At 49.7% G+C, this 25,530-nt stretch overlaps 2 protein-coding genes across 7 annotated transcripts in view; one reads left to right on the top strand and one right to left on the bottom strand.

Moving 5' to 3' along the window:
- Positions 1-5,350, top strand: part of MNT (MAX network transcriptional repressor) — a 31,162-nt gene extending 25,812 nt beyond the window's left edge. The window contains exon 6 of the mRNA XM_063402959.1: positions 779-5,350. Within this exon, the coding sequence (XP_063259029.1) occupies positions 779-1,485 (707 nt within the window). The 3' untranslated portion in view covers positions 1,486-5,350. The remainder of the gene's footprint in view (positions 1-778) is intronic.
- Positions 5,351-8,941: 3,591 nt separating this feature from the next.
- The window catches only part of SGSM2 (small G protein signaling modulator 2), a 34,664-nt gene continuing 18,075 nt past the window's right edge, over positions 8,942-25,530 (bottom strand). Inside the window, exons 7-24 of one of the 6 annotated variants that reach the window (XM_063402953.1) lie at positions 25,228-25,362; positions 24,673-24,797; positions 24,312-24,379; positions 23,786-23,949; positions 23,350-23,479; positions 21,878-22,012; positions 19,206-19,356; positions 18,603-18,667; positions 18,073-18,218; positions 17,550-17,678; positions 15,035-15,217; positions 14,333-14,698; positions 13,528-13,652; positions 13,017-13,099; positions 12,436-12,545; positions 11,910-12,006; positions 10,991-11,158; positions 8,942-10,691 (exon numbers count right to left, since the gene is read on the bottom strand). In XM_063402953.1, coding sequence (XP_063259023.1) covers positions 10,603-10,691; positions 10,991-11,158; positions 11,910-12,006; positions 12,436-12,545; positions 13,017-13,099; positions 13,528-13,652; positions 14,333-14,698; positions 15,035-15,217; positions 17,550-17,678; positions 18,073-18,218; positions 18,603-18,667; positions 19,206-19,356; positions 21,878-22,012; positions 23,350-23,479; positions 23,786-23,949; positions 24,312-24,379; positions 24,673-24,797; positions 25,228-25,362 — 2,469 coding nt within the window. In that variant the 3' untranslated portion in view covers positions 8,942-10,602. The remainder of the gene's footprint in view (positions 10,692-10,990; positions 11,159-11,909; positions 12,007-12,435; positions 12,546-13,016; positions 13,100-13,527; positions 13,653-14,332; positions 14,699-15,034; positions 15,218-17,549; positions 17,679-18,072; positions 18,219-18,602; positions 18,668-19,205; positions 19,357-21,877; positions 22,013-23,349; positions 23,480-23,785; positions 23,950-24,311; positions 24,380-24,672; positions 24,798-25,227; positions 25,363-25,530) is intronic. The other 5 variants (XM_063402956.1, XM_063402955.1, XM_063402954.1 and 2 more) reach the window with 5 other exon arrangements.

Raw genomic sequence — 25,530 nt, 5'->3', positions numbered from 1 at the left:
CAGGCTCATCACTTCTGATCGTAGGAGCAGGCTCCAGGTGTAGTCTGGTGGAAGCTGGGAGTAGCAGTGCATTGCCATTACAAGTGCCAGCTGTTCCCTCTGCAGTGGCCTCTACCAAAAGCGGCCAAGGCATCAAGCTGCTGCTACCCAGAGCTTGTGAAGGGGAAGTGTCTTCCCTGGTGTTCCTGTTGTTTCTGTGGCTTCTGAGATTTTTATTCTTTGCTGCATGGCTGGCACTAGAACAGGCAGTGCAGAGTGCTGAGCTTGTCTTCCTGATCTCAGGGCTAGTTCCTGTTTTGCTTCCTTAGTCCATTTTCCAGAACCAGACGAGAGACTTGCTGCCATGTTTCTCCATGGCTATTTCCTTCCCGCTCTGGGTGCAGAAGGATTGGTAGAACAACTGGCCAGGAGAGGAAACCCTGTTCCTTTTCCCAGAAGAAGCCCACTTCAGCCCAGCCAGCTCAGCCAGGAGCTTTCCGTCAGCCTCTGCTCATGGTGCTCTGCTTGCCTGCCCAGTGAGACCTCTCAGCCTGCTGGGAACACCCTGCTCTAGCTGGGTCTTTAAACTGTCACGCCTGCCTGGCTCTGGGTCCTTGGCCCACAGACAGCGAGGAGAGGGCCGTGCCATGCCATGCCATGCCATTGTGCCACCAGCCTGCAGCTCAGTGACGCCTCCTGCACATCTCTTCTGCTGATGCTGCCTTTTTGGGAGGCTCGTTGGCCCAGTTCATGCTCTGCTTGCTTTTTTATGGGAGTTTCTTCATTTTGTGTTTTCTAGAGGGTGAAGACAACATGGATGAAGATATGGAAGACGACAGGCCAATGAACTCATTACCAAAACTCACCCAGCGCCAGCACCCAGAGCTGCTGAAAGCCGTCCCCCCCAGTGCTGCTGCCCCCCTCCCCACGGTCCTGCCCCCACACGTGTCCATCCAGCAGAAGCCCCACGCCCAGCCCTCCCTGCAGACACAAGCACTGGTCCCGCCGCAGGCGATCGTCCCTGCACAGACTCACATCGTGGCGGCCTCGACCGTGCAATCGACTGTTATCGCCCACACGGCCACCACCCACGCCTCGGTCATCCAGACTGTCAACCACGTCATCCAGGGTCCGCAGACCAAGCACATCGCTCACATTGCACCTTCCACATCCAGCCCCGTGCAACTCACCACTGCTGCTCAGCCCATCGGCCACATCACTGTGCACCCAGCCACCATCAACCACATGGCCCACCTGGGCCCGCAGCTGCCCATCTACCCCCAGCCCGTGGCCGTCAGCCAGCCCGTGGTGAGCCACATCGCCCACACCATCTCGCACCAGCAAGTGAACGGCACCGCCGGCCTGGGCGCGCCGGCCGTGATGGCCAAGCCGGCGGTGGGGGCGCAGGTCGTGCATCACCCGCAGCTGGTGGGGCAGACGGTGCTGAACCCGGTGACTATGGTGACCATGCCGTCGTTCCCGGTGAGCACGCTGAAGCTGGCCTAGACGGGACGGCCCGGCAGTGAGGTCTTTGTTGGGAACCTTTCCTAAGGAAACTCCATACATTCCAACCGCGTCCGGCTCGGCGGAGGAGGCGCAGGAGCAGCAGTGGGGCAGGGCCGGGCCGTCCCGGCTGCCCGGTGCCCTGCCCGGTGCCCTGCCCGCCGCCGGGACGGGGCCGCTCCGCGCTCGGAGCTGCTCCAGTGAGAAACTTCAAGGACAGTTGTTCATGGTGATTTTTTTTCCTTTTATGTGTAATGAGTGAACTATGGATATGATGTTCTTCAGACTTTAATTTTGCCCTCTTATGTGTTGCTTCTTTGTAGAATAAAAATTGCCGATCTCTTTATTGAGACATTGCGTAGAATGGGAAAAAAAAATCATAGAAGTCTATATTTATATATATGTGTGTATGTGTGTGTATATATATATGTATATACATATATATATAAATATAACATTTGAAGGCCTTTTGTAAGGTTGATTATTTTGCAGGATTATGAGACAAAATTCATTTTTGGAGGAAGAAGACAGAGTGTCCTCTCTAAACAAGAAACTATAAGATAGATGGTTTGGTGGACCAGAGTACAGTGACAAAAAAACCCCAACAACAAACCACGAGTCAAACCATGTTGAAGGTATTTCCCATCAATATATTACATTTCAAAAACCATCTAAAATCACTGTGACTTGTTATGGCATTTTAAGGAAATTCTCTGTCCTGTCTAATAAAAGGAAAAAGAATATACAACCAGACTTGATTTGTTGCCATTTTATAAATGACTTGATTTTTATAGCTATGTCAAAAAAATACTGTTTTTTATTTTAATGATTGACAATACTTTGTTTGGATGTTTTTAGGGGAATTTGTATTTTGTCTGGCTTGGTTTGCTGATGCAATAATTGGTTTTGCAGATCTCTGTGCATGGCATGGCCCCGGTCAGGGTCCCTCCTGCCAGTCCAAGGTTTCTCGGGTTTGTTGTTTGGCAGAGGCACAGACTTTGTGCTGGCATCTTGCAGGGTGTTTCTGTGGCCTGGTGAATCGAACCTGGGACGAGAAGACCAAGAGAAATGAGGTAGATTTGCTGCAGGGGTTAATGTTTGTTAGTTTGTTCTGTCCTGACCACACTTTGGTGTGGGAGCCAGTGGGTTTGGAAAGGCATAAAAGGGGGTGTGGTTCCCTTCCAGAGCGCAGGCAGTTCAAGCAGCTTTGTTCCCTCTGCCAGGGAAGCAGTCTCTCCTTCTGCAGGATAAGGGCTTGCGGCAGGAGACCGGTGGGAGAGCTCGTGTCTGACAGTGAGACGTGCACCAAAGAACCCTCATCCCTCAGGACCCTCCCGTGCTCCCTTCCTGCTGGTTGGGGCAGACCTGTCTGAGGTCAGTGGCAAATCCCAGAGAGCCAGGAGAGGAGGAATGCTGTTGTGCTGCTCGCTGAATGTTCTGGTCCTTGCACTGTGTGTGTAGTTACTGCTGTGAATGATCTCCATTCTGTCTTCCTCTCTTTTTAAAACAAGTATTCCACGGTCCTCACTGCAGGCAAAATGCTGCTGCAGCCAGCAGCCGTTCTCCCAGGGCAGGGTGGGAGGATGGTCCCATGTCTGCCCAGGAGCTTTGGGAGAGGAGCAGGGGGTGGCTGAGCACCAGACTGAGCTGCCTGGCTGCGTCCAGTGTGGGGCCGAGGCCTGCAGGAAAACAGCATCCACACTCTGCCCAAAAGCCCTGCTGACTCTGGCAGGACTTGAGCCTGTTGAGGACTGGTTTGAACAGTGCCGGGGGTGTAACTGGGAACGTCTGCCTGTTCCATACTGTCCCCAGTTAAAACTGGTCTGGAGGTAGGAGAAGGGACTGAGAGGTCAGGGGTGATTGTGCCTTCTGAGCAGGTGTCACTGGGAACTGTGTGAAGTCTGTTTATAAAGCCCCAGTTACCACTTAATTTTTCTTTCATGCATCCTTAGAGTTTGGGAAGCTCTTGGCTGTGCTGCCAGCACAGCTCCTGCAGAGTGGACAAACCTTGAAGGATTTCTTTTCCTAAAGCCCCTTTAAGCAGATTTTCCTTCTCATTCCAGTGCACCGTTAACACTGGGGGATTCCCAGAACTGCCAGAATTTAGTTGTCTTTTGTCCCTGCAGGTGCTTTCCCAAGGAGGCCATTGTGTGCCAGTATTTGAGAGACAGGGTTGGGTATCAGATTAGTTTCTCCTCCATGCTGAGTATGTGCAGCAGGGTCACCTCCCTTCTCAGGAGGGAGTGTGGCTTTGCCTTCTGCAGCAGCATCAGGATGGGGAGGACTTGTGTTTCTGCCTTTCTTTACTGTTCCAACTCACAAAATAATTCTCCTCACTAAAGGAGAAGGAGGCAGGTTGAGAATGGGCTCAGTGAGGGAGCGTTGGCCGAGCCCCAGAGAGGAGCTTTCTGCTGGGTTATTGACTGGCCTGTGCTCTGTGGACAGGGCTGCTGCTGACCTCATCTTCTGCTCCCTTGTGATTCAGAGCAAAGAGTGACCCTGCCTTGCCCAGTCCTGTATCTTGGCCAGTTTTTCTTTCCCCTTGGAGCTGTGCCATGCTGTCTGTCTGATCCCCTTTGTGGGTGTTGGCCTCCCCATTAGGAACATCCCCCTGGAACAGGCCAGGAGCTGCTCCACATGTCGTGTGTACCCCTGTTCTCATCTGCCTTTTTCAGGCCTACCAGAAACATCTCTTTGGGATTGTTCTTTTTGTTTTTTAAAGTCAGCGAACTTCTTTCTATTCTGTGGGAAGAGGAGCAGCCATAGCCCTTCCTTTTCCACCTCTGTTTTTTCTGCTCAGAAACTTTGGATTTACACTGATGCTCTTAGAAATCCCGTTCAGTACTGTATGACAAGGGGCACTTTAGGAATGTCTCTCCTCCTTTGATATATGTTTTCCCTATGGAGAAAGCTATATATAAATATATATGTACACTTGGGGATTCATAAGATCTAATTTGTCCCCCCCAAAAATAAATAAATATGAAGTTTACAAGAAATCTCTTCTGTTGTTGAGTAATATTAGTTATTGGTAACCATGCCACAGAAACAATAGAAAATGGGGTTCCTACGTAGCAGTTTGAGAGGATTCTGTGTCCTGTCACACCTGGCTCAGAGCCTGTTGGTCAGTGGAGATGATTCTGCCGAGGGTGGGTGCCCCTGCAGCCCACACTCTCCGTGTCCTCTGCCACAGCCAGATCGTGCTCAGGAGCTGCCCCTGTGCTCAGAGCTCAGCCAGCCCGGCCGGGGGTGTTTGAGCTGGGCAGAGGTGCAGGCACAGACCCGGGGGTGGGGAAACGCCGGGCTGGGCTGAGCCTGCCCACCGGCGCTGCCAAAGCCACTCCCAGCTCCCCTGCCAGGGAGGTGCAGGCGGAGGGCAAAGAACCCAAACTGCTACTTTAAAACGATCCTGAAGAAGAGCTCCTAACGCTGACACTTTAGATACAGGAATGTATTCCTGACCTCACCAGTAGAAATTAGCCAGCTCTGTTGTAGTTTGTCTTAGGAAGGGAAGTGATCCAGTTTCCCATGTTCTCTGCAGTTGCTTGCGTGGGATGCGAGAGGCAGCGGCTCGTGTGTCCGTGGGGCACAGTGGGGGCAGCTGGTGACCCACATTTCACAGGGGGAAATAAGGGCTGGAGCCAAACTGCTGCCGTCGGGGTTTTTCTGCACTTGTGTGTGTGTGTGTCCATCTGTCTGTGCATGCTGGGCCTGAGTGTTGGGTGTCGAAGGCCCGAGGGGCTCCAGTGTCACCACTAGGCCCTGGCCACTGGCACAGCTGGGTTTTGGTTTCTTGAGCAGAGCTGGACAGGGGGGATGGCCCTTTGCAGAGGCCTCTGCTCTCCAGGCGCCCACGGCGTGTCTGGAGCGTTCACCATCCCTCTGAGCCGCCTGCTGCCGCTGCTGTTGGGCTCCTTGTCTCTTTTTCCTTTGTTTTATTTCAAAGTGGCCTTCTGTAACAAAAGAAACAAAAAAAATGCCTTTGGGTGGTTTAGGTGGAGGTGAGGTGTCGCTGCTGTGTCGGTGTCGGTGTGGTTGTCTGTGCGCACGCCTGGTAGATTCCTGTAGACATGCAATGCAAGGCTTATTGTGTCTGGTTTTTGTATGTAGCCTGTGTCTCTTTGGACTGGTTTGCATCCTGGGGGTGTTTTTTGCATTTAAAGAAAAAAAGGTGAGAACTGTTCCAGGTTGGGTGGGTACAAGGGGCTCTGGAGACCTCCCGTGTACCAGGGCTCAGGGGCAAGGTGTCCTTTGCCCCATGTGATGATGTGGTCAGTGCTTGTTTGGCCCATTTGCTTTCTGTGATGGGTATCCAGTGTCCCCAGGGGGGTGAGCAGCCTTGGCCAGGTGAACCAGTTGGCCTCTGCTTACCTGAGCAGGACTTTGGCTCAGCCTGTCTCAGTGTTCAGGCACTTGCTTAATTAGCTTAGTTAGATATGTGGCTGCTGCAGAGGGCTCGTGGAGCTGGTGTGGAGGTGGGCAGCTCTGAGCACTCGCAGGTGAGGCTCCTCTGAGTCTTGGCATGTTTTTTTCTGAACAGTTGTTCATTCCAGTCTTATTTTGGGTCTAAAAGCTATAAGGGTGAGGAGAGCAAAACTGTCATACTTATGGCCTGTTTTCCATCCCTTGTTATCATTTGGTACAGATTAAAATGGATTATAACACTATCTTTAGGTTATTTCTTGCCTGAGTGAAACATCAGTTGTTAGAAGCGGATGTTAGTGTTAAGGAAAATAGACTGTGGATAGAATCAGTCATGGCTTCTTTCTGTCCCTGTTACACAGAACTTGATAATACAAACTTGAATTATTAAAATACCAGCCTGAGCCCAGCACTGGATGGGTGCAGTCTTGGCAGAGGTTGTGTTTGGCTGTTCCCAGGCTGGCTCACTCCTTGCTTGGGGCTGCTGAACAGCGAAGGAGGGCCCCGCTGGCCTCTGTCCCAGCACTGTCAGTGTGGGGACAGGGCTGTTCTGTGCTGGGATTTGGTGGGAATGGGCCGTGGGATGTCATGGTGCTCCTCATCAGGATGGCATGGCTGGTTCTGCTCTAGCTCTGGGTGAGGCCCATTGATTCATCCCTTGTGCTGTGAATAGGAATTTGAGTGTGAGGGTGCGCTGGTGCAGAAGCCACCGCAGCTCACCAGGGAAATGTCCCGAACTCCGTGTCTGTTCTGAGACTGTCCCTGGCAGGCTGCAGGCAGGCCCGGCCTCCCGGGGCTGCGCTGCGGGGGCAGGCACAGGCCCCGCCCGGCCACCGGGAGCGCTCCGGCCAGAGCTGCCCGCGGGATCCCGGTGCGAATGCCTTACGGATACGCCTTAACAACCTGAGCCAAAAGTGTGGTGGAGCTTGACAGAGCGAGAAATCAGGGACTGACTGCAACCACCCAATGATTTATTGGCTTCTGGTCAGGCCCCAGCCTGGGCATTGCTGGGTGAGGAGCCGTGATGGGAGTGGGGACCCCCTGCTCTGTCACTGCATGTGACCTCCTTCCCTCCTGCCTAAAGCATTTATTTATTTATCTCGCTGTGCTCCCTGCGTTAGGAATGTGTCACTGGAGCTGCTGACTGTGAGCCCAGTCGCTGCCCTCGCTGGCCCGGAGCCCCCCGTCCCTCCCCTGCACCTCGCAGGAGCCCCCCTGTCACGCTCACCTGGGCAGGTGCAGTCTGTGTTTACAGTGAGGACGTGTCACTGTGTTACCAATTTACTGAAATACTGCATATTGACAAACTAGACTGTAAAGATTTTTATGTGTTTGGATACATCTGCTATGTGAAAAAGCAACTAATTTTGTACATATTGTATTTTTACTATTCAGCTGTACAATACTGGCTCTTCATGCTCCAGAATTTAGGTATCCAACATGAATGATATCCATGTAATAAGCACTTGCCTGAAATAAATATAAAACTGAAATAAACATGCACTGAAATCGGAAACAGGTTTCTGTATTTGCTTCCCGATGCTTTGCATGCAGATCCCTCACTTTGTTTGTGATTTGCCAGTTCCCAGAGCAGTGCCTTCCCTCCCTCCGGAGCCATCGCAGCCGCTCCAGGTGTGTCACGGATCCGCGGGGCTGGAGCTCACCCAGGCCAGGCACGGAGCTTCCCGAGGGCCGTGTGTGTGTCTGGATCCAGCCGTGCTGCCTTCGCAGCTTCAGGAATCTGTGAGGACTTGGGAAGTGGTGCCCTGTCCTGTGCCCTTCTCCTGCTGAGGAGCCCATCCCAGCCCTGCTGCAGGGCACAGGGGTCCCGGCAGCCTCACTGAGGCCCAGCAGAGCAGGTGTGCCCAGGACCCTCCTGCTGGAGCTCTGCCCGCGTCGGGGGCTCCTTCCTGTGCCAGGGCTTGGGGCTGTCCAGGGCGAGCAGGGAAGGGCTGAAGAGCCCAGCCAGACCTGCCTCACGTGGATCTGCTCTCTCTCTGCAGGTGCTGCAGCCCCAGGCTCTCCCGCTGCCTTGTCTCCAGCAGTGGACGCGACGGACGTGGACGGGCACCCGGCACTGGGCAAGTCAAACCCCGCGGTGGCACTGGGGCAGCAGGGCTGGGGCTGGACCCCCGGGTGGGCTCAGGCAGAGGGGCTGGGGGAACACCACTGGTCCAAATAACTGCATTAAAAATTACTGAGATTGTGCAAAGGAAAGGGTGGGGGACATGTGGGAGGGACAGAGGGCCAAGAGCCGGCTGTAACCCCAGCTGTGCCGCTGAGGTGCCCTGCCCACCCCAATCCCACCATGCAGGCAGGTGAAAGCAGAGGACACGAGGACACTGGGAGTTCATTTAGGCCATGTCTTTGGATGCACTTCATGAAGGGCTGATCCTTGTTGATAGGGATAAATACCTGATTAGCAGCTGTAACGAGCAGTGGCTGAGGGATGGCTGCACCCACCCCAGCACAGAGAGGCCTGTTGGGCCTTTTTATGGTGGAATGGGAATGTTCCATAGCTCCCCAGGGCTCATCTCCAGGCCTAAAAACCTGGAACACTGCTGCAAAACTGCCAGTAGCAGCCAAGCAGCCAGAGGAGACTGAGGAGGGAGCATCCCTGCTGCAGAGGAGATGTAGCCAGAGGAGTTTAAGGGGTTTGAACAAGGCCTGGGAGTGATGGAGGAGGATCTCTCCTGGAAGTCCAGCAGCTTAGCTGGATTCAATGCAGCTGCAGCAGAGTCAGGCCTTAACATTTCAGGATGAAACTCTTTTACCACTTGTTGTAAGACTATTTCTGTTCCTGGGCTGGCTCAGGCTCAGCCAGTGGGTACATGCAAGCTGCTCCTAAAGTAATTTAAGGGACCTCAGGAATCTACTTAATGGTGACCTACTTATTGCCTTTAGCACTACAGCCCATGCAGCTCATCAGAGGAACATTAATTACATCTTGCCCTATCCTCCCAGACAGCCTCATCCCTGTTCCATTGCTGGAATCACCTTGGGGGGAGACAAATCGCTCCCAAAGACCTCCACAGGATGCCTTGATGATAAGTATTTATTCATAAGTTACATTTAAACATAAATAATTGAGCAATAAAGAGAATAGTCTGCTCCCAACAAAAATAAATAATACACAACATTGATAAAATCCAATCAGACAGAATGTTCTAACAAATACAGCAAAGTTCACAGATTGGGTTTGTGTGAAACAGCTGTACAGAACATTCCCAACATACCAAAGGAAAATAGTGCAGTATTATCTGTACATCCATCACTCCCTGGGCTCTGGGAGTTGGAGGTTTTTCTCACTCTTCTCATTCTTTTAAAAAATACTTTTTCAGTTTTCAATGAACGGACAGACACACCTGGAGCACTTTTGGGACTGCAGAGCAGCCGTGGGGGCTGTGGAGGCTGGGCACTGCTGGGACTGGGGTGAGCTCAGAGCTGTACACGCTGGGAGCTGCAGGATTCTGTGCCAGGAGCCTGGGTCGTATCCATGGAATCTGCGACTCCATGAGCAGGAACCTCCTTCCTCCTCCCTCTGGCTGACCCAGAGATACTCTTGCACTTAGCAGCAACACGCAGGTAGGGCACAGGTGAGAGCTGTACCCCGAGCAGTGCAGAGGAGGCCACCAGCCCCCGCCACTCCCCGGGCACGGGGACTGTCCTGGGCACAGGGAGGGCTCCACACCCGAGCAGGGGCTGCAGCAGCAACTCAGAGTCCCCCAGCAATTCCAGCTCCTGCACCTGGCAGGGGCTGATCCTGCTCGCAGACGAGCGTCTGGTTTGTGTCCTCCTGAAAGCTCTGCAGGGCAGGGAGGAGGAGGAGTGTGCAGTGAGGGATCTGGAGGAGGCTGGTACTGCCATCTGCTCTCCAGGGGATGTGAATACACAGCTCTGCACAGCACAGGGAGCAGGAGCTGCCACTGAGAGCAGGGTCCTGTCCATGGGCTGAACCTGCTCCCCTGAGCACCCCAGAGCAGGGCTGGGCAGCTGGGAGTGGTCACAGGGCCAGTTTGCAAAGCAAAACAAAGGCAGGGCTGCGTGGGCCATGGAGAGGGAGCAGCGTGAGCCAGTCAGCCAAGGCCAAACGGGTGTTTCAGCTCATGAGCTCATCACTGCTCCCATGAACTGTGCATTTAGGTTAAGGCCATTCTCCCAGCCAGGAACCTTATCAGCTTTAATCACTGCTAAATAAAAACCCAAACGTTTCAGCAACATTAGCTCAGACACATTCTCTTCCATGTTCAAGGCAAAGACAGTGAGTCCAGGACCATGCTCCTCCAAGGACCCAATCCAATGTTTGCAACAGTGGCAGCCTCTGTGGCAGCTTCTGGCAGAGCACACAAGGTGCATCCAGGCTCTACAGGTGCAGTAAGTCAAAATAGAAATGTTGCAGTTTGTCAAATCCCCCCTTTCAACATCGCAAAGATGTAGACAGATGTCTTCCAGAGAGGGAAACAGAGAATGCAAAAAGATTTTGTCTAGAAATACAAAGTGAGTGTAACAAGGACTATCAAACACCAACTTCATCTGGTGAAGGGAAAGTTCAGGTTTTAAAAGTCTGTTACCATCTCCTCACTATTTATTACATTACATGGAAGATGCAATTAAAGATGCAACACCATTTGGAATTACAGTGCAAGGAATGCTCCATCCAGTGGCTCACAGCGAGGGCCCAGGGACAGCCTGTCCATGTCACTTGTTCTCAATCAGTGTCTGCACTTTGTAGACAAGGTCTCTGGCTATCCTCAGGATCTCTGCAGCATCGTGGTGCTCAGCCATTTCTAAGAGACAAAGACAAACAACTGTCAGCACCACCTTCCTGCCCTGGCACTGATATTCACGTGGCATTAGCATTAACATTAATTAATTACTGTAACAAGCAGCAATCCCAGAGCATTCCAGAGGTTTTGGAGAATTAAAGACAGAAGAAGAGGATGATGAATCCCTTTGCTGCAGGACCTGGCACTGAGACTCTGAGCTTAAAATGAGCAGGGGTTTGTCACAACAAGAACTGCACCAGACAGTCTCAGGAAGGGAGAAGGAGCAAAGCCTCATTACTTTTTATCAAAATGACTCTTACCATTAAAAAATTTGATGATATCAGTGAAGTCCATGTTGTTATCACGGATAATCTCTCGATAAACTTCCACAAGTGCTAAGGCAATGAAAAGGACAAAATGTTCTGAAGAGATGTGCTTTGCTGCCCAAATAACTTCCCACACTGTAAATACATCCTCGTACAACAATTCTGAATGGGAATAAACATTACAAGAGCATCTGATTATTCAACTGACCATGTCCCTTCCCTCTCACCAATGTCTACAGGCCTTACTCAGACACAAACAGAACCTGACAGCTCCTCCTTTTCCTCTCCCCCTCTCCTCCAGCCAACTCCTGTCACTTGTGCATGTAAGGCACTGATCTGGCTTACAGAACAATTGCCACAGCCTGGAGGTGGGGTGGTGCAGAGCCAAGCCCAGGAAGGTACCTGAACCACAGTGACCCTGTGAGAGCAGCACAGCAGCCCGGGTGTTGTACAGGCTGCAGGTCTGAACCTGTGTCCAGGTGCACCTCGGCTCTGCAGTGGGCTGCCAGCAGCAACACCTGGAGTGTGCTTGTGCAAGGATCCTGGGACCCAGGGGTGCTCCCACACAATACAAGGCACCTCACTCAAAGTACAGCAGCTCCTGAGCATTGCTGAGCTGCCCCTTCTTATCATAGGGATGAGCCAGGAGGGGTGGGATCACCTTCTTGAGCCAACAGGCATTTGCACTGGGCAGGAACTTGGCTTCAACCACATCATCAGGAATTCCCAACTCCCCTTGCTAAGCCTGGACTCATTCCAGGGCTGTTTCATCTCAGAGCTGCATTGCCTTTCCTGGCTACAAACCCTCCAGTGATCCCAGCTGCCACTCACCCACCTGACAGACACTCACAGCAAAACACAGAACTGTTACAGTTCTACACAACTCTAAACTACTGGCACAGAACATTATTACCTCTTTTAAAGTCAAGCAGGAACCAGCGATAGCAGAAGTAAAAATGAGTATAATCCCCATTCTGGTGCATCAATTCAAAAAGTTCTGAGTCCAGAATCTAGAATAGAAAACATCAGCTGTCAGATGTGGTCTGAAAGCAGCCGGGGTCAGGGTGCTGGAGTCCCACTCTGCTCCTCATCCCATGGTCAGAGCAATTGCTCAGCAGAGGAACTGCCCTTTGCTGTGTGTGCCAGTGCTGTGACCTGGGTGCTGAGCTGAGGAGTCACAGCCCACGTTCACCATGACTTTAAAGGGCTGAGGAGTGAGGTGAAGATCTGATTTTCAACAAGTGGCAAATGTCCATCTCCACCTCTGCTCTCAGGCTGCAGCTCTACAAACCCACTTCTAACTCCTCCTCCCCAGCTCTGAAGTCACACCTGAACCCCACTCCCTCCTCAGAGCTCTGACCTTTCACTGTGGCATCAGGTGAGTCCTGAGCCTCTGGCACAGCCCTGTCTTCTTCCAGGTACCCTTAGAGCAGACTCACCTGGATGAGGGAGCGCATGTTGGCAAAGTGCGTGTCCATAGCACCTCCATTGGGAAAGTTCTGGCTCATCCTCTTCATCAGGTGGCTGAAGCAGCTGTAGGCCAGCTGATCTGCAGGGACAAGGCAGACACTCAGTGCTGGCAGTTGTGGGACTTCTAGAACCGAAATGATGGAACTGCAGGGCTTAGGAAAAGCAGGGTCTTCCCCTTCGCTGTTCTCTGAATCCCAGGATTTAGATCAAAGAGAGGTTGGTTCATGACTCTGGACCATTTTTACTTGTTATGTTTAAAAGACTCCAGCCTGCAGTTGACTTTTCAGTGTCAGCAACTGCTGGAACACAGTAATTTTACTACGTTTGGTAAAATTTAATCTGGAAGTCAGTGAGTGACTGGGCAGCCCCGAGACACTAATATTAGCCATTTCAACAGCCACAGGTGGAGAAAACACAAATCAGGAGCTGCAGGTTTGATTTTGCTGGTGACCCAGCCCTAGTTAATGCAGACAACTCTTTATGAAACAGCATTTCTAAGGAAAGACCTCACTAAGGATACCAGCATGTCCCAAAGGAAAACCCTTCCTACCATTGTCAAGAATAACCATCAAAGGAGCCAGGAGGTCACACATGCCTTGGACATAACCAACTTCTAGGTGCTCCCAGACATAGCTGTGGAAAGAAGAAATCCTCGTATTGAAGGCTGATTCCATATGTGAAATAAATCCTAAGCAGCTGCTGAAGGTGTCTCAGAACCTTCTGACACTTCCCAGAGTATTTCACAGCCCTTTACTGTTTGCTGCCTGGATCAAGTGGCCCTCTGAGCATGGAGGTATCATCCTGATCAGGAGAACCCCAAACCTCAGAGTACATTCAAAGAACCATTCTCTAAAATAGGGTCTGTCACTTGAGAAATCTCAAATCTGCATTCCAAACTTGGACCCATGCTCTAACCTGCCATCCTGCCTGTTCCTCCTTCTGGCAAGTTGTTTTACATTCATTAGTGAGAATTCTTATTATTTGCATATTATTATAGTTTATAGATTATCTTATGGACTGTGACAGAAATGTGCAAGTAGTTGGGTTTACAAGCTCATTACCTGCACATGACATTTCGGAGCTTCTCCAGGTTCTCAGCAGTAAAATACCAGTAATTCCGGTCACATCTCTGGACATCTTTATCAATTCTGTGCAAATTTAAGGCAACAGTGTCCAATAACTCTATCTAGAACAGAGAAGTTTTAGTTAGATCTGCCAAGTTTACAGCAATCCCAGGACTCAGTGCAGATTTGCTCTGAGAATCACTAAACCAGAAACAGTACAATTACACTCTGAGCATACGAGGGCATCGAAATACTCAATTACAGTCAAAAATGCCAGGTAAAACACATTTGTTTTCACTGGGAAATATGCCAAACCTGTCCTATTTCCACATGGCTATTTCCAGGCTACATAACTTCAGCAGAGAGACGCAAAAACTATGCTGCTGTGTGACAGCAAGAGTAACAGAGGTAGTGGCATCTTGAATCTAGATTTAGGTTGTGGTTCAGTTTGACTAGATAGAAGTTTTAGCTTGGTTTAAGTAACACTGGAATCTTACAAGCAGTATGTTGTCCACAGCCCCAGGCCCTGGAAAGTTCTAACTGCTAGAAATGTACCACACTGATTGTCTTGCCCTCCTACTTAAAAAGAACACCCAAATTTTTTCTGCTGTCTTATTTCCAATCTAGTTCAAAGTCCAGATGAAAAAACTTGGATGCAGAAATCCTCAGTTACTATCCCACCAGTCATAGTTCTAGTTCGGGGCTGTCTCTCATTAAATCCTAGCTGAAAAAGTACCAGTGTTTACTAAAAAGCAATGCTGTGCAGAGAGATGCTGGCACTTCAGCATCTCTTGTGACCTACCGTGTAGGACGCAGCGCAGACAGAGGCGACATCTGCTAAATAATCCACGTGGGAACACAGCTGCTCCTCCGAGACAGAGTCCTGGGCCTGCAGCTCCCCCGGCTTGGCCCTCTGCCTGCGGGCTGTGCCCGCCTCAGTCCGTCCCCCCTCGGCGCTGGTCTCCTCCTCAGCCCCGTCCTCGAAGGAGCCGCCCTGCCCGTCGTCAATGCTGGACAGGATGCCCGAGGCCACCGAGTAGTTCCTGGAGGACGGCAGCCCCGAGTCGGGCGAGTCGAACTCTGCGGGCGCGGGCGCCGCCGGCGCAGGCTCCTCCTGCCCCTTGGGGTCCTGCTCCACCGAGTCCGCGTCGTCCACGGATATGAACACCTGCGACACGCAGACCACACACACGAAACAGCACTGAGCATCTGCTCTGTGCTGGGTCGGACTAAAGGACCTACAAGGGAGAGAACTGGAGAGCTGCTCCTCTGCTGGGAGGGGCTCTGCCTTTGTAGGTGAACCTCAGAGCCTCTTCAGCATGAACAGCTGCAGACTATCCAGAATTCAGACCTGATCTTCACTCTAACATGGAGACACCACAGCTCCAATCTCTGCCCACGATTCAGGAGCTGTGCTAACCTCCATCTCTGCCTCCCAGGGCTGCACCTCTGCAAATGCTGAGCACTGCCCACTCCAGATGGTGAGTGGGAAGGGGGTACCTACATCATTGCTGATGGTGGAGTCCCTGTGGATGAGCCGCTGGACGTGGCTGTCAATGCTGCTGCCCGATGAAAACTTGGCCAGCGTGGCTGAATGCGACTCCTTCTCTCGTTGCTTCACGATCACCTCGCAGGCCTTCCACTCAGCCATCACCTTCTGGTACCTCAGAGCAATGTCTGCGTCCACCTGCAGACACAGACACGTCCTGAGACACTGCCCTCCCTGCCAGAAGCCACTGACACTGGGAGGAGACAGGGGGAGAGGTCTAAGGCAGGCGCAGGGTCTCAGACTGAGAGCCCAAAGGATGCCGAGGCCCTCTTGCTGCAGCAGCACATCCCTGTGACTGGAGAGGAGTAGTCAGGTATTGGGTATTAAATGCAGGGAATTAGTAACACTGTAGGCACCAGAAAGGATCCATATAAGCAGGTGTATACACTATCAGTGTGCCAGTGACCCAGGATGGAACCAAAGATGTCATGTGAAACCTCACTCAGAAGTCAGATGGATCTACGGAGCAAGTGCTGCCTCTACCTGCATCATCCCTAATTCCATCACACCTCCTCCCAACTCCTCTGTTCCAGCTCTAAGGTAGCCCTTGTGAAGAATCCCAGGTCACAGGTTTACAGACACCAGCCTGGACAGTCAGATCCTGGGAGAAACTCTGGAATCCCAGCCCTGTCCTGTGGCTGCACTGTGCATGGCCAAATCTATCTGCACTGGGCACCACAGGAATAAAACAGATCTTTGTCACTGGTGGCTTTCTCTTTTGAAAGACAGCCACAGAAACCCCCTTGAGCTAGTAAGGGACACAGAGCAATTTTACTACTCTGTCACTTGTCAGGAGCTGAAGAGAAGCCACAGTTGTGAGTTGGCTCCAGGCTCTGCACTCGGCTGGCTGAGCTGCTACCCGAGCATTCATGCTAAGAGCTGCAGGCTGTTTGTCACTTGAGGTAGCTGTTGAGTCATAAATCATAAAATACAACAGCTAGTGGAAAGCTGGAGGACAGCCACATCTGGGATGCAAAAATACCATCAGAAGACAAAGATGATAAATCACCTGCAATGACTTCAGTTAAGGACACGATGAGTTTCCTGTACATGCAGGTGTTATGACTGTTTTCATGTCACTCATTTAACAGACTCCTACATTCAGTCCCCAACACCCCATTCCTTTGAGGAGTCAGTTATTACTCTTGTTTAATACTGGTGTTGAGTAGCTCATTATAATTCCAGGTAAGTTTGAAGTACCCCTGGGTTAGTAGGGTACAAAATCAGGGAGAAAAATATTCTGTAGGAGTCTGTGTTCTGCAGATCAGATCTTTTCTATCCTGCAACATCTCTGTATGAATTTACTGTGATTTCTATCGTATGGACTCCAATATTTATCTCTTCTTGCCAAATCTCCTATGTTCTAGCTGTACAAATACACATGCCCTTTGGAGGTGGGGCTACACTCTAAGCATCTGGGTCCTTTTGTTAATTTTCAGACATACTTTTTATTTCTACACATGGATCATAAATCTGATAGTTCATATACCTGTGGAGATCAGAGACAGCAAAATGCAATCTATGCAAGAACTTCCAACATCCTGCCTTTCTTGAAAATCTCAAATTAAAGAAAGAATGGAGCCATGCTCAGTAGAACATTCCTGATGTTCTGATGACACTACAGCCAGAAAATCTACAATAAACATCTACTAAGATGCCTGGATTCAGGGGGGAGAATCTGGACTGTGACCCAGTTTGAACAGTTGAAGGGCTCTGTTTCTCTGTGTTCAGAACTGGCTTTTAAAGATTATCGGGAGAAAAACAACTCAAAACAACTCAATCTCAGCAATGTTTAGTAAAAAGGGAGCTGCTTGTAGAGAGCCCCATTTGCAAGACACTGATTTGTCCATGGCAAGGCTCGAGGTCAGGCTGCCCTTCTGCTCTGCAGGTGCTCATAAGGATATAAATTACTCCTTGGCATGTAAAGTAATTGGAAGTTAGCAAATGCCAAACGTTTTGATATATAAACCACTCCTTATCAATTTAATCCAGAACAGAATCAGCTACTGCGTGAGTACTACCTCCCTGGTAATAACACTAACTGAAAAGCAGATTAATGTATTAATTATATTCCAGGCCAAACCTCATTACTGTTCCATGCAGTTCAGCCAATCTTTGGGTGATGACACAGGAAAGCAATGTTTTACCACCACACAGTAACTCCAGAGGGTCCATCTGGGCTTTTCCCAGCTCCAGCAGAAGCCCACGCATGCAGATGCAGTACCGTGGAGAAAAGGTAGTTTTTTCAAGGAGCAGTCTGAAGTATAATTCAGCTAACACACCATATAAAAGAGGGGTGAGTAAAATTAAAACATGGTATCAAAACCCCTGTGGTAGCATGTGTTACTAATGTTTTTTAGTAGTGTTTTTTCCTTGGGAATATGACAGTAATAAAGACCAACAGCTGCTATTCAGAAAACAAAACCTACTCTGCAAACGCAGCTCAGATTCCACAGAAGCTATGGCTTACCTGGTCCATCTCCTTCTTGGCCATGCCAAATTTGTAGTGACCTAACAAGAACGGCCACACTTCCTTCCGAATCTCATGCTGGACCCCACCATAGTAAACTCTTCTTAGTAGTTCCAGTTCCTTGTAGTTCTACAGTGGCCAGGAGAAAGAGGTGTTGAAGGCAGTACATCTGTATTTAACTCAGGTACACTCAGAGACACTTCACACTGAGTACAGAAACAGTGAAATACATGCAGGACATAAATTCTGCAGCTTGATTCAAGCCTTTAGGGCCTTAGCTGAAATCCAGTCTAATATAGGCTGTCATGCCTTCCATGAAAATAATCTAAATTTGAATAGATGAGTTGCTTTGATAATAATTTATATCTCTGCCATCATCAGAGGAGCAAAGCAGAGAGGCGAGTGTAAGAGCTGACTCTCACTAGCTGAGAAGTGCCCTGCGGTCAGACACCTTTAACGTGTCTTGGCCCACGGCAGGCAGCGTGTGGAGCCCGTGCAGGGACGTGGAGGGGACGAGTCTGACCTTCTTGTCCTTCTGGTACTTGCTCCAGACCTCCTTGGTGAGGCCGGCGGCGGCGCTGGCGGGTCTGTCGGGGGGCACGATGCTGTGGTTGACCAGCGCCGAGAGGTGCGTGCGCACCGTGGACAGGTGCCGGCAGTGCGCCAGCCCTGCGGGGACAGCGGGGGACAGCTCAGCCACAGCCCTGCCCAGGGACAGCCCTGCCCAGGGCACCCCAGGGGCAGCCCTGCCCAGGGCACCCCAGGGACAGCCCTGCCCGCACTGAGCTCGCTCTGCACCCTGCAGAGTGAGCCACTGCAGCAGAGCCAGAGGTTCAACGCGTCAGACACATCCTCATCTATGACACTGCCGTATAAAACCACATTCTGTCTTCACTGCCAGCTGCAAAACTCAAATTGAAATACTGGCCCTGGAGTTACATCCACCCTCCTGCCCTGAGTTTAGGGTCAGACTGCTTTCTAAGCCAAACATCCCGTGGTGTTTAGATAAGCATATGGATACCACATGGGCCAGATATAAGAAGCTTCACTTACATCCATAAAAGGCTCTGGAAATGATCTGCCTCTTCATGCTTTCACACAACATCTTTAGTGGAGTTCTGTGGACAGACATCAACAGGACAAGAGCAGGTGGTGAGGACAGAGAGCATCAGGAATTCCATGCTGATCCCTGTGTCCTACACACAGCAATTTTTTCTCTGCACCACAATTTATTTAGTTTAAAGGACACAGTAATAACAAACTCCACTGAAGCATTTCCTCCACCAACATTTTGGCCCCAGACAGATTTCCACACAGCCACAACTGCTGCAGGTGCACTGCAGAGGTCTGTGTCAAATTGAACTGTTGCCCTTCATTCAATTGTTAATGACTTGGTAAAGACAACATTCCCACAGCTGAAATATTTTACACTAGACAAAAGAACTAGATGCAATTTTTCTATCACAATGTGACTTGAGCATAGTTTAATAGGTTAGTTTTATAAAATAAATTCCCTGCTGCCTAAATTCATCTTCTTATGTTACAAACTACTTGAAAATTGTTACTCTTTGTCTTGAGTTCTGCAACCACTCAAACCTTCCTGCTTTTACCTGTGGCATGCACAGTCCCCAGGTAAGCTCTGCACAGCTTGCTCACCGGTCGTGGATGCAGCTGCAGCAGCTGGGAATGTCGTAGGGAGAGCTGCCCATGGAACAGGAGATACAGGAGGAGCCCTGGCTGCAGTGCTCCAGCTGCCACGACAGCAGGTTTGCCCCAAAGCCTTGCATCTCTATCATCTCACTGGGGTCTGCAGAAAAACCAAACAAGACAGAGGGACATCAGCCTTTTCCCTTCTCTCCCCCTCCTCCTGGGCATCTGGTGATTCATGCTTCACTTCTCAACAGGCTCTGAACCTCGGTTCCAGAAACAGGAGAGCAGCATCCTCAGAATCACTGCTCTGGACCTGCAGCATGCTGTGCAGGTCCTTCCCAGGAAGCCAAATCCCTTCACCGTTTGCCCCTCTCTTGCCCATGCACATCCCAGTTCATGTTTCAAGAGAATAGAGAAAAGGGTGCTGCAGTAACAACTAAACTGGCTCTTGTGTAATACTATGGAAATGTTATTTATGGCCAGAAGAGATCATCTAGTCCAACGTTCTACTTAATTCAGGCCTCAGAATTTCATTTTGCAGTTCCTGGAATCAGCCATGGAACTGCTGCTCCAGCCAGAGTGAAAGCTGGAGCATGAAAGAAATTAAGGCAATCTGAGTCAGTCACTTTCACAAGATGCTTCTTTCCCCCTCAGAACCAGATCCTGAAATACTCAGCACAGAAGGACAGTTCCAGTCCTGCTAATGTCCACACTGTATTTATAAAAGGATACTCTCTACAGGAGTATGTGATCCAACTGTAAATGCAGCTTCCTGAGTTATCCCTGCTTCACCAAATCTATTTGCCTTTTTAACCACCTTCAGAAAGGCAACTCAAAAAATCAGCAGCTCCCTTCAGAAAGCTTGGCTTCAGCTCTTCGGCCTTCCCAGCTGGCATTTGAACTCGTGAGGTTTTTGGTTTATAATAAATAACTGGCCTTTCAGCTCACCCATGATTAAAATTAAGGCAAATACAATAATGTATGTCATAAAATATGCCACTAAATTAACAGTTACAAGCAAAATCCAGTCCCCTGGGCTGTGCTTTTAAAACGTATATTTGTTGAGTGGAGGGGAGAGGGCAATTCCAAACCATCTCATGCATTTTAAATCAAGGTAGCACAAAGCATTTTAGGAGTGCCTATTAGAAAGTGGGCAGAGGTGAGAGAGGAGTGGAGTAAACCCATTTGTTAACAGAAAAAGCACAGGCTCATGCGGAAGCAGTCATGTGTGTTTCATTTCACAAAACAAAGTGTGATGCAAAAATGCTCTTCACCTTAATTCTTCAGGAAGGAGCTGAACGACCCAGTCTTTATTGCAGCTTCTTATTGGGTTCAAATAAAAACCACTGGATAAACATTTTTAGATCATTAGTTTTTGCCTCCCCTCTGTAGACAGGAAAATTGGGTTTTTCAGTTTTAATTTTTTATTGTTTTTTAGAGAAACAAGGAAAGAACCCCACAGAACCTAAAGATTCAGATGAAAGGTACCTGAATTAGTGAAGAATTAGAGTGAACAGCATCTTTTAAATTAATTGTAGTGGTGTTAGCTGTAACTTCAGCTACATGCAAAAGTCGAGCATGTTGCAAAATGTCAAAGCAGATGGCTGGCAAACCTGCTACAACAGTGTTGTCATTATGGGATGGGCCTGCTGGAGAGACAGCAGCCCAGCCAGGCTAATACCACACACATCCCTAACTCTACCATCCCCTTCAAGACTGCATAACCAAAAGCAGACACCTGGCAGCCATTCTAGTGGCATAACTTACATGTGCTGTCAACTGACTAATGACTAAATTGTGTTCCTTATGTGTATGTGGCAGTTAAATGTCCCCCTTCCCATTTTGGCTCACATCCAGGCACAATCAGGACACACTGAAACTTCCTAAAACAGCATCTTTTTTCAAGGGGAACACTATTTTTGGAACTTCTTTCCAAGAACTCCTTATTAACTTGGGCTGGGCTTTATCAATTTCTAGGGGCTGCTCCCTTGGGATAAGTGTCTGGGCAGTCTGGAAGAATTGAGGCATACCCTGGTCTAACCCAGAACTTTGGCATTGTACAGAGATGCAGGCAATTATTGTCTCTTGCAGTCAGTCCCACCAGTCCAGGGTATAAAAGCAAGCACTTCTCAGAATTCAGAGCTAAACTATTTGATGCCAAATGCACACACATGTTGAGAATACCAACTTAAATAATATGAAGAAATAGATGACAAATTTGTGGAGGGTGGTGGAGCTCACAGCTGATCCTCTGAAGCCCACCCAGCCTATGGATGCAAGTGGAATGAAAGTACTGACCCCAGACAGGCACTGCATCTCCACACAGCCTTCTCTGCATACCCCACTACGTCATCTGTGAGATCACAAGGCTGTTACACTCCCTCCTTTTCTCCTGAGAACCTGTCCCAATATCCAGCCCTTATGAAGGTGGGGCAGGAAGCCCCACAGGAGAGGAGGCTTGCTGCTCAGCAGCACACACATCAAGGGAGAGGGAAGATGCTGTTCCTGCTCCCCACGGGCTGTGAGCCCATTCCCAGCCTCTGTGCACAGTCACCTCCATCTCCAGATCTTATGGCGTAAGTGAGGTGTCTGTCCCTGCAATAATGCCAACACTGTTGTATGCATCAGTGGAAGGAGCTGCAAGAGAGCTCTGGGACACAGGGGAGGAGGATAAAAACCTTTCATCCTATTAGGAGCTGTGAGGTTCCGAGAGCAGATCATTGATAGCATTGCGTGTAGCTTATCTTCCTCCTCCTCATCATCGTCAACAGAGGTAGAGCGGCTGGCAGCTAAGTGGTGGTAGTTAATAGTTACTGCTCAAAGAAAATAGTGAAAGAGGAGCATAAGAAGAAAGAACTCAATGCTGTGGGAAAGCTCAAAAGGACATGGTCAGCAAAGACAAAGGACCTGAATCGTGTCCTCTGCTCGAGGGCACAAGCTCTTGTAAATGGGTGTGAAACTGGGTTTCTGACAGAAACAAAACATGCTCCACCAAAACTCAGGCCAGCCTCTGGGTGTGCACAGGCTGTGAGAGCACACCATGGCAAGGGAGAAAGATCCCAGTGCCAGCCTGCAGCAGCTGAGTATGCTTTTGAGCAAAGCTCCAGGGGAAGTCTAGGCTCCAGCTAGCTTCTGTCCTTCACTGTGCCCTTAGCAATGCTGTGGCCCCTTCCCTGAAACCTGTGCAGATGCATCTGGACAGCAAACCCTCACTCCCAACTGTGTGTGGCTCTGCAGACAGGCAGAGTTCCTGCCTGGCACAGGAGCTGCAGCCCCTGCCCAGGAGCCCCCGGGCTCTGCAGCCTCTTCCCCAAGCACGAGGTGCTTGCCTGGTGTGTGCATGGCCTTACCTGTGCCAGCCCAGAGCCCAGCAAGGCCCAGCCAGCAGCATGGCCAGGCCTGGGGGGCTGCAGAGGATTCTCCTGCCTCCTCAGCTGCAGGAAGTCCCACTATGAGCAGTAACTACCCTGTAAACTTTAGGGTCTGATCTTCCCAGGAAATTCTTGCTTCTTTGCCAAGGGGAATAAACTGAACATGGTGTTTGAGAACTAGCTCAAATGCCTTCTTGCATGTAAGGAATTTGTATTCACTGATGACATGAGGTGGTTTGGTGCTTGGGAATTCATTTAGTTTCCTTGGAAGGGCCTTTATTTATCCATTGTTAAGTTTGTGCTTCCAAGCCAGGAAAACTTAGCCCAGGGAGTTCTTGGGATACTTTAAAGAGTTTATGGTTGGGTTTTTTCCTAATAACAACATTATGATCAAGCATCGTGGCCAAAAATATCCTCACTTCAGGAGCATAACTGCTCTTGGCTAGTCAAGCAACCTTTTTTGTTTCAGTCTCAGTTTGCAAGCCCAGGGGAGTATTTTGAAAACTTCCTCTGTAAAATACAGAGTAAATATAAGATTCCCCACCTCAACTCCATTTCCACTACGATAGTAAGTCTCACTGTGTTAAGGAAACCTAAGCTGTACCTGCTGATCACAATTATCTCTCAGTGAAATTTATTAGAATTTTTTACCCCCTTACAAAAATGTGGCTTGTCACCTGCAGGTATTTCTCAGGATATTACTTCAAGAATTTCTCAGATGCCTGATTTGGTTTTTCATTTGTTTTCTTTTTCAAACAATGCAGAACAGAGGCACTTACTGTTATCGTGCTTGTGTCCAGGATAAATAATTCTGAAGACGTAGTCTGTGGATGTGTCCTCAGCTGGCATCTCGTCCAGGTCCACTGATTTGTTGCTGTTCCGTTTTCGAAGCTTTGGAAACACCTTGCCCTAGAGAAAACAGTAATTCCATGCATTCAGCTATGAGTGACTAACAGAATACAACAAACTAAGTACTGCAGACCTTTGGCATTTTAAATCTCCAAACTTTCAATGTTGGGAGGAGGTGAGGGAGAAAACAGTGGAGTCATATACAGCTGGTGGTTTAGGGGTACTTAACACTACTCTTCTGTATGCTAAATGGAGTTATTCTGCATCCTGCTTTACCATAAAGCAGCTGGAGGTCAGTGCCCAGACCCTTTGGAGCAGAGAGATGAACACCAGCCTCACCCCAGAGCTCCCCAGGAAGAGCAGTACCTTGCCCTGCTGGCACCACAGCGGGGGCTCCAGCTGGCCACGGGGCAGGAGCCCATTCTCCAGACAGGACAGGAAGGCGAGGAGGTGCCCTCCTTGGGGGAAGTGCAGCGGAGGCCTCTGGGTCCCGTCCTGACTCACCAGCACTAATGTCCATCTGCTTTCTGCTGCAAGGAGGACAAGGGGAGTCCACACTGTTACATCACAGCCTCCATTTTCTGCTCTTACCTTCTAAGTAAATTTTATCTGGGATCATCTCTAAGGAGATAAATAAAGGTTTGTAAGGCACAGTGTGCTCTAAGGACAATATCAGCCCTTTAGTCCTAAAGAAACTCAAGATACAAGCAAATTATCAAAGCCTCATACAGCTGTCATCCTCTGTCAGCTGGGACTGGAGATTTTAACACTCATTCCCACAAGCCAGAACTAATCAGAGGTGTTCCCAACACTGAGAGAGGAAAAGCAATCATTCAAGTGGCTCTCCTGTTTATGTCTTTTTAGGGAATATATGCCTAAGGGTTATGCTTACGTTGCTGATGGCAGTGGATGCAGACGATCTGGCTCAGTGGCACAATCAATGCGTAGTCCCAGTAAACACTAAAAGGGAAGGAAAGTGCAAGAAGCATTGTTTTTTCCATATTCAGGAATGCTTGCAGTTCCAAGCACCTGATAGAAAAACTCTGTTAACTTAACAACTGCCTATTAAGTTTGGCCAATTAAAGTAAATTATTAGTCAAGTAAACAGCAAAGGAAAGCTAGTTTCTCCACACTGGATATTCTGGTACCAGGTTTGTACAACCTCTACTTCCCCCTTCCCCTCCTCTTCCTTTTTCCAGGTGCCCCCCAGCAGGTCACACAGTGCTTCCCATCTTTCTGAATGCAATGAGTACCTTTTCTCCAGTTCTGAATCTCCAAGGGTTCCATTCATCAGCTGGTTTGGAGTCCATTTTAATGTCAAACTATCTGCTGATTGATGAAGGGAGAGATACCCAGGAATTGCCTCCAAGTCATCTTTCTGTTCACAGAAGCAATAAATAGACAACCCAGGTGACTCAAGTGCACAAAATCTCTGCATAAAATATCTGTTCCAGTCTTTCTATACCATGCAAGTTCCAAAGCTGCAGTATCTGGGAGGTGCTGAGGGAAACCCAACAGCGAAAGTACTGATATACAATGTTGCTACTAGAAAGAGGGGAAAAGTCACAACACAGCTGGTTCATGAAATACCTTCCAGTATGTTTGTTCCTACCTACAGGCCCATTGCTCACTGATAGTGGTCAGGCAGTGAAAGCATTTGTGACATTCAAATCTACCCCAGCACAGAAGAGCCAAGCAGAAGGCAGCTCTGTGCTGAGAACAGAGTGCAGCGAGCCCTTGACAGGTCTGAGCTGCACCCCCGCTGCAGCGCTGCCTGCTGCAGTCCCAGCCCAGCTGCAGGCACTCACCGGCTGCACCAGGACGTTGTTCTTGCCGTAGAGCAGGTGCGTGCGGGAGTTCTGGTGCAGGGACTCCACGTACTCCCGCGCCGAGGCGGCGAAGCGATCCTCGGACGTGCTGCCGCTGGAGTGGCGCTTCCGGATCTGCACACACGGCCAGGTCAGGCACGGCCACGCAGCCTCCCGAGCAGCGTGTGCACAGGAGTCACCTGGACTCCCAACTCAGCCCTCACCACGGCAGATCACAACTTCTTGTGAACTACCTGGCCAGATCACAACTGTCAAAAGCCACAGAATTTAGTGCTGCATCTC

Source organism: Prinia subflava, chromosome 8, assembly GCF_021018805.1.
Source record: "Prinia subflava isolate CZ2003 ecotype Zambia chromosome 8, Cam_Psub_1.2, whole genome shotgun sequence".
In the NCBI taxonomy this organism is placed as follows: domain Eukaryota; kingdom Metazoa; phylum Chordata; class Aves; order Passeriformes; family Cisticolidae; genus Prinia; species Prinia subflava.
Note: the sequence above shows the minus strand (reverse complement) of the source record. Positions and strands in the feature narration are given on the sequence as shown.